This window comes from Arabidopsis lyrata, assembly GCF_000004255.2.
Source record: "Arabidopsis lyrata subsp. lyrata unplaced genomic scaffold ARALYscaffold_1, whole genome shotgun sequence".
Lineage (NCBI taxonomy): Eukaryota > Viridiplantae > Streptophyta > Magnoliopsida > Brassicales > Brassicaceae > Arabidopsis > Arabidopsis lyrata.
This window is the reverse complement of record NW_003302555.1, coordinates 26,421,129-26,428,493: the sequence shown is the minus strand read 5'-3', so window position 1 is coordinate 26,428,493 and position 7,365 is coordinate 26,421,129. Positions and strand designations below refer to the sequence as shown.

General features: G+C 37.0%; 3 protein-coding genes across 7 annotated transcripts in view; 1 reads left to right on the top strand and 2 right to left on the bottom strand.

The window, feature by feature from the left end:
• The first annotated feature begins 551 nt into the window (after positions 1 to 551).
• LOC9327647 lies at positions 552 to 2,797 on the top strand. Its single transcript, XM_002894217.2, has 4 exons — positions 552 to 1,090; positions 1,532 to 1,981; positions 2,063 to 2,390; positions 2,479 to 2,797. The coding sequence occupies exons 1-4, from the start codon at positions 659 to 661 to the stop codon at positions 2,613 to 2,615; spliced, it is 1,347 nt and encodes a 448-aa protein (XP_002894263.1). The 5' UTR covers positions 552 to 658; the 3' UTR covers positions 2,616 to 2,797.
• Positions 2,798 to 2,901: 104 nt separating this feature from the next.
• LOC9327646 (PHD finger protein At3g20280) lies at positions 2,902 to 5,960 on the bottom strand. 5 transcript variants are annotated; one of them, XM_021012592.1, is made up of 5 exons: positions 5,848 to 5,960; positions 5,274 to 5,734; positions 5,118 to 5,184; positions 4,864 to 5,028; positions 2,902 to 4,424 (listed from the first exon to the last, which is right to left on the bottom strand). In XM_021012592.1, the coding sequence occupies exons 2-5, from the start codon at positions 5,664 to 5,666 to the stop codon at positions 3,196 to 3,198; spliced, it is 1,854 nt and encodes a 617-aa protein (XP_020868251.1). In that variant the 5' UTR covers positions 5,667 to 5,734; positions 5,848 to 5,960; the 3' UTR covers positions 2,902 to 3,195. The 5 variants fall into 5 exon arrangements, with proteins under 5 accessions (XP_020868251.1, XP_020868252.1, XP_020868250.1 ...); XM_021012593.1 differs by having other exon boundaries at positions 5,903 to 5,918; XM_021012591.1 differs by lacking the exon at positions 5,848 to 5,960 and having other exon boundaries at positions 5,274 to 5,766.
• A 215-nt stretch (positions 5,961 to 6,175) lies between these two features.
• Positions 6,176 to 7,365, bottom strand: part of LOC9330324 (pollen receptor-like kinase 5) — a 2,888-nt gene continuing 1,698 nt past the window's right edge. The window contains exons 3-4 of the mRNA XM_002891537.2: positions 7,302 to 7,363; positions 6,176 to 7,210 (exon numbers count right to left, since the gene is read on the bottom strand). Coding sequence (XP_002891583.1) covers positions 6,534 to 7,210; positions 7,302 to 7,363 — 739 coding nt within the window. The 3' untranslated portion in view covers positions 6,176 to 6,533. The remainder of the gene's footprint in view (positions 7,211 to 7,301; positions 7,364 to 7,365) is intronic.

Below are 7,365 nucleotides of genomic sequence, written 5' to 3'. Positions count from 1 at the left end.
ACCAAATCATTGCCCGCTTCAACACTCCGGAAGCTCATCCAACAAATAGGAATGCGTAGACTTAGAGATCTACGGTGATGCTCTAATCAGGGGGAGTAATGCGTGTTGTACTCTTTTTCCTTCACCATGGTTTTTCCCACTGGGTTTTCCTGGTAAGGTTTTAATGAGACAACATCCCCCAGCGTATTATCGAGATCCCGATTGACCATCAGGTCCGGTTACTCCGTCCAAGGGGGAGTGTTATAATACATCATATTGGACTTATAACCGGGCCCAATAAGCCCATCAGGGTTATTCATTATGTACTCTAAAACCCTAGGTTTATATGCCTATATATATGTATCATTATTCATAGAATGGAATAAGAGAACAATAAGTTTCACAACAATTAACTCAATTAACACTTGTCTGACTAACTCCAAATATTATCTCTCACTAACTTTAGATAACTACTTATAAGAGACAAATTAAAAAAAAAAAAAACACAATACACACGCCAACAAAAAATTAACTAACTTATAAATAGCGTTTCTCGTCTCACTTCTGTTCACAGATCGCGCATCACCAATCGCAGTCAAAAGGAACGCAAACGCGATCTCTTCTCTCTCAAAAACTCTGATTCTCTCTCTCGCAACGCTTTTTCTTAATTGGATCGTCTATGGCGGACATCGACATCGACGTCGGGAAAGAGCCGCTGATAAACCATGAAAACAACAACAAGAAGAAGATCTTCAATCGCTGCGTCTCCCACCAACAAGACGAGCTACACAGCTTCCGTAAATACCTAAGATGGATGTGCGTAGATCACTCAAGTCCATGGACAGCGATTCTCTCTTGGACCATGTTCGTCGTCTTCACCCTCGTCGTTCCTGCGATCTCTCACTTCCTTCTCGCTTGTGCCGACTGCGACAGTTACCATTCAAGACCTTATGATTCCGTTGTTCAGCTTTCTCTAAGCAGCGTCGCCACCGTCTCTTTCCTCTGTCTCACCAGATTCGTTAGCAAATACGGTCTCCGACGATTCCTCTTCTTTGATAAACTCTGGGACGAGAGCGAAACTGTTCGACGAAATTATACCAATCAACTCAATGTGAGTTTCGATCTCTATTTGAATCACAAATCTGTTTATTTTCTTTTGAAAAAAAAAAAAAACAACAACTAATATCTGCCACAAATTCTAAGTTGAAAAATAGCAATTATTGTAAGGAATTAATATTCTATTCTTTTAGGATTATGGCAAATAATTTGTCCAAAGAATAAAGTCATATTGAAAAGAAAAAATAAATAATAGAACAAAGGAGAAGAATCATGAATATTATAAAGTTAGGAAACAACTCGACGCATCTTACTTAAAGGATTGAGTAACAAAGACAGAAGAAATTTTAATAATTATGTTATTTTCACTCTCTTCTGTAACATTTTTGTGTTTTCAACTTCGGTGAATTCTTTCTAGTAAAAACCTAGATTTTACCATCTTACTTGTTTCACAAGCATTACAATTGTTTTTTTTTTTTTTTTTGTCTTTTTGCAGACTTCGCTTCATATTGTGTCCTACTTTGTGATACCTTGTTTCTCAGCAATGAGTGCATACAAAATTTGGTGGTACGCATCAGGTGGATCTCAAATACCGTTTTTAGGAAACGTTGTGTTAAGTGATACAGTGGCTTGTATAATGGAGCTTTGTTCTTGGCTTTATCGAACAACCGTAATCTTCCTTGTTTGTGTTCTCTTTCGTCTCATTTGCCATCTTCAGATCCTTCGTCTTCAAGACTTTGCTAAGCTTTTTCAGATTGATTCAGATGTTGGTTCTATATTGTCTGAACATCTTCGTATTAGACGTCATCTTAGAATCATCAGCCATAGATATCGTTCTTTCATTCTATGTTTATTGATTCTTGTTACTGGAAGTCAGTTTTCTTCTCTGCTTATTACTACCAAAGCTTACACTGAAGTCAATATGTACAGAGCTGGAGAACTCGCTGTAAGTTTTCTTCAGTCTCCATGTTCATTTCTCGATAAACCCATTTCTAAAAACTTACAGTTTTCTTTGCTTTGATCTCAGCTTTGTTCGATGACATTAGTCACTGCACTTCTGATACTATTACGAAGTGCATCAAAGATCACACATAAGGCTCAAGCTGTGACATGTTTAGCTGCAAAATGGCATGTATGCGCGACGTTAGAATCCTTTGATCAGACAGTAGATGGAGAGACTCCAACTTTGGTTGCTAGAAACAACAACAACGATAACAACAATGGCCATGATGTTATTACGTTGACAGAATCAGACAGCGACGAGTATGGTGATGAAGAAGATGATCTAGACAATAATAACATTATTCCTGCTTATGCTTTCAGTACCATGTCATTCCAAAAACGGCAAGCTCTAGGTAAGAGAATACAAAATTCTCTGCAATGCTTTTTTTTTTTGTCTGAATGGTTTACTTAAAAATTATGTCTCGTTGGATTTTTTTGTAGTGAGTTATTTTGAGAATAACAGAGCAGGAATCACAGTGTATGGGTTTACACTTGATAGAGGTACTCTCCATACAATCTTTGGACTTGAATTGTCTCTTGTTCTCTGGCTTCTCGGTAAAACCATTGGAATTTCTTGAATCTCTTTTGGGATCATCAAGAAACCTCCTAATGTTTTGGCAATGAATCACTTTCACTTTCTAATTTCTACTGTAAATCAAATTATTTGTGCTTTAAATACGCCACTGTATTATTACTGTTGTTATAGAGTTCATGTTATTATTGTAAATTAGATTCGAAATAAAAAAAGCCTTTCTATTTATCTCTCTTGTGTTTTGTGAATTTTTACAAATTCTTTTAATTCTAGCAAAATAGATAAATTTATTTTCCGAGTCTCTCTACAATACATATCATGTTACTAGATGATGTAGGAATTTATAAGGTTACAGTGAATTAAGGAAATATTTCACAAAGTGTCTTAAAAAAGGTTCAAGCTAAACTACTAAGCTTAAACTAAATCCGTCACTACTTATGCTCAGAAAATTGAACGGCCACACGCACTTCATAGAATAAAACATTTAGTAATTCAACCTACCCCAAAAAGGTTATATCAAATACATCATCACTTACTTTATATATACTTGAGGACCAAATAGAGTGCGAGTACTGACTGCCGTGGACAGAGTGAATTCTGATTCCTGCAAGTTTTGTCTGAAACATTTAAAAGCTTTTGTCTTCCTCTGGATTTTCTGTGACATTTTTCTGTATAGCCTCTTCCACATTTGGTGTCATGTTCTGCGGTTGGGAATGATCTGTGTTGGATTGCAAAGGAAGCTGGGTTGGTGAGTTCTCAGTCTGAGAAGCTGAATTCTCCTCTTGTAATGGTGATTCAGCTATGATCTTTGAGTTTTTATCTTGACTATTTGCGGAAACACATCTCTCAGTAGGATTTTTGCTCAGAACTTCTTTTTTCTCTGGTTCTGGCAGATTAAGAGTCTCTGACTGAGATACTGGTTCTGAAGGATCATCACACTCAGCATCATCGTTTGCTATAGGAAATTGTGTTTTTAAGTTAGCATCAACTGCTTGATTAATAGCTGCATCTTCAGCTTCAACTATTTGGCTCATAGCTTTTTCAACTATTGGATTCATAGCTCCATCTTCAGCTTCAACTGTTGGATTCATAGCTTCACCTTCAGCTTCAACTATTGGATTCATAGCTGCATCTTCAACTGTTTGTTCCATAGCTGCATCTTCAACTGTTTGTTCCATAGCTGAATCCTTAGTTGGTTTTGCTGTCTCGAGATGTGGCATTGCCTCTTGACTAACCTTTTGATCCATTTTACCAACCCTCTTCTCTGTGGGTAACTGAACTTCGGCTGTACTAGAAGACATTTTTGCTGTAGTGGCGCTTCTCATGACACGGCCGTATTTAGGAGGAAAAGACTTGCCATTGTATAATTGCACACATCTTGAGCAATGCCATTCAGATTTCGGAACACCTTTTATATTGTGAGCTTGTAGACATTTCAAGTGATATCCTTTTTCACAAGCATCACAGATTAGCACCGTTTCTACTTCATTGATAGTTCCTTGACACATTTGGCATGTCATTGCTTTACTCATGTATTCTCTGGAAGGTGGGTTCCACAAGAGATTTTGTTTAGCCTGCGGTTGCAGAACTTTATGGATTAACTTAGCAATTTCAGCATGGTGGTTGTTTCCAAAAGATGAAGAAGTTTGACCATAAGTCACCCCTTTCATGCCTGGGAATGGACCTGGTGGAGTTTGAGACATAAATGGTCTAAAGCTCGGATCTGAGATTCTGGAAGAACCCTGAACAGGAACCTTGCTATCTGATGCAGTACCAAATGATATGGTGGAGGAACTGGAATGAGGTTGGGCAGACCAAGATGTAGTATTCCCAAAGTAATTTCCGGCAGGAACTGCTGGTTCATAAGAAAATGTAATAACTTGAGAGATCAGGAATACTTGTCCACTAACAATAAAAAGAAGATATGAAACTCAAAATGAAAATCTCATGGCAAAAAAGAACTGATAAACAAGATCATATAAAGAATTTACCTAGTGCCAACAGGAAATAAAGATGTCAGTAGTAAGCTCTCTATAGACAGCAAAACTTATAAAAACACTCTGAAAATGGAGGGCTAGTTAAAAAATTTATACCGAGCAAGGCACTAGTACTCAGAAGTAGCACTTAAGATTCTTCATCAAGTTTTTAACTTCTAAAGTATAATACAAACCCATAGCAAATCAACCAAAAAAATTCACCAGCTAACACAAAATTTGAGCTATTTCTTCTGCCAGTCTGAATATCTATAGAATATATAAAATGGGTACAGAACGAGGTTAGCAAAGTGGACACACCTGGTCCCTGAGAAGTACCGGTATGCATATCTGACTTAAACTGCGGTCTCTCCATTCTAGCTTGTGTTATTCCTGATGCTTCCCTTCCAGATGCATTAACAGAACTAGTGGATGCCTTCATATCGCTATTAGGCCACTGATGCGCCATAGACACATTACTTGCTGCTACAAAAATCATACAGTGAAGAAGTTTGTCACGACTGACTCCTGGAGTTATTAGCTGATGGTTTTATTGAAAATATCCATAGTCATACCTGGAGTTGAATGACCTGGAGATGTATAGGTAGTGGATACTATTGGGGCTTTTTTCAATTCTTCCATCTGTAGAGAAACATCAGAGAAAAAATAACATATTACATCATCAATAAACCACCATCAGAAGAGTAGCAAGAAGAAAGGAGACAACAAACCTTTCTCTTGCCAAGAGATAGCTTCTCAGAGATGGTTAATTTAGGAGCTCGAAACCCTAATCTCTGATCTTTAAGCTTACCATTCAAACCCAGATCTTCAATCACAGCTCCAATAGCATCAATACCAATAATATCTTTGGGAGTAAACTCTTGACACATGTCAACCAATTTCGATTTAGCTTCCACCATAAGCTCAATCTCCAATTCCGTCGGAGTTTTCCCACCTCGAATCTTTCGCAATGCCGATAACACCAATACAATCTCCGCCACTCTATTCACTTCTTCATCAAAACGTGGCTTCTTCTTCACCGGCGATTCTTCCACATTTTCTTCATCTCTCTTTTCTTCAACAGATTCAAGATTCTCCGGTACATCACTAATCGCCACATCCATCCTCAATACGACGTCGACGAGAGGAGAGAAAGAGACCAATCGGTGAGTGAGAGAGTGAGAGAGAAACCCTAGAAGAGAGAAAGAGAGGGAAGATCTGAGTTTTTTTTTTTTTTTCTGAGAGAAAGTTTGGGTTTTTCTTCAAAATTTGAAAAGAAATTAAAAGATTAAAATGTCACAAGACCTAAATTTTCGCGGGTTAAAATTTGGGGAAATTTTAGAGAGGACGAGTCGATTACCCAAATTTTACAAAAGAGTTTGCAGCAGCAGAAGACGTTGGTGGTGGTGCTTCGGCTTTTTATTTTCTAGACAGATAATTAAAAGAAGAAAATGTTAAATATTAAATTGTTTTTCTGGGTTCAAAGTTGGGCCTGAATATACTTAGGCCTTATTATATACTTCTTATTCTAAACAGGCTAGGGAAAGTTTTTTTTTTTTTTTTCACCATAAGGCCTTATTATATATTTAAGTATGTAATTAAAAAGATATAATTCAATTAAAACAAGAAAAAATTATAGAAAGGAAAAAGTTATTAAAGAGGAAATATATCTTATTATATAAAATCTACACTTTTAACACGATGAGAATATAAAGTTGAAAAGGTAAAAAAAAGTTAAAACACAAATCGTTCGTTGAACCAAGAAGACCTAAAGCTGATGATGATGGTGACATACAGTAATACAGATACATAATATATACATGTTTTAGTCCATTAATTGCTCATTATCTGCATTGACCGTAAGAAGAAGAAAAACCAAGCGCATGTTCTTCATTCTTCTCTCCGGCTCCGGTGAAGCTACTTCTGCCGGAATATTCACCTTTTTTGAAACTTTTTCAATATTCCTAAAAGAAACCGAAAATCTGAAACTCTCATCGATTCATCGAGAAACCAAAGTCATCATCGTCTAACAACATGGAAGAATATAAATTATTATGAGTCCCTCGATGATCCATAGAACCAAAATCATCTTCAGATTCTCCTTCTCTCAACATCTCAATCATCTCCACAACTTCTCTCATGTCCATTCTCCTCTCTTCTTCTTCTTCGCAGCATCTCAAACCAACTTTCAACAAATTGATCATTTCCGCTTTACAATTCTTTTTTCCTTTCATTTCCTTGTCGAACACGTCACCTGTTTTCTTCTCCTTGACCATATCGTTCACCCAAGTCACAAGACTCATGTTCGAATCATAACCTTGCGTTAAGTAATTTTCAGGGAATCTCCCTGTCAAAACTTCCAAGATCAACACACCGAAACACCAAACATCTGTCTTCTTCGTTATGACTTGCCCTTTCGATGGTCTATACTCTGGCGATTTGTACGCTGTCATGAAGTTATGTGCGTGCTCTGAGCTCATCACCGGTCTAAGAGCGTAATCTGTTAACAATGGTTCAAATGATTCGTCTAAAACAATGTTCGATGACTTTATATGACCATGAGGTATCGTTAGTGTTGGTAACTCGTCGAACAAGTAAGATAAACCCTTTGCTACTCCTTTTATGATCTTTAGACGTGTTATCCAATCCAATCCAGCGGAATGATTCGCTGCAAACATATAACTCAGATAGTTAGACTACCTAATTATTGCAAATTTTTATTGAGATGAAAGTCTAGGAAATGTAATGTCAAAACATACCATGAAGATGGTTTGCCAAGCTACTATTAGGCATTAATTGAGTGATTAGAAGCTTCTCTTCTCT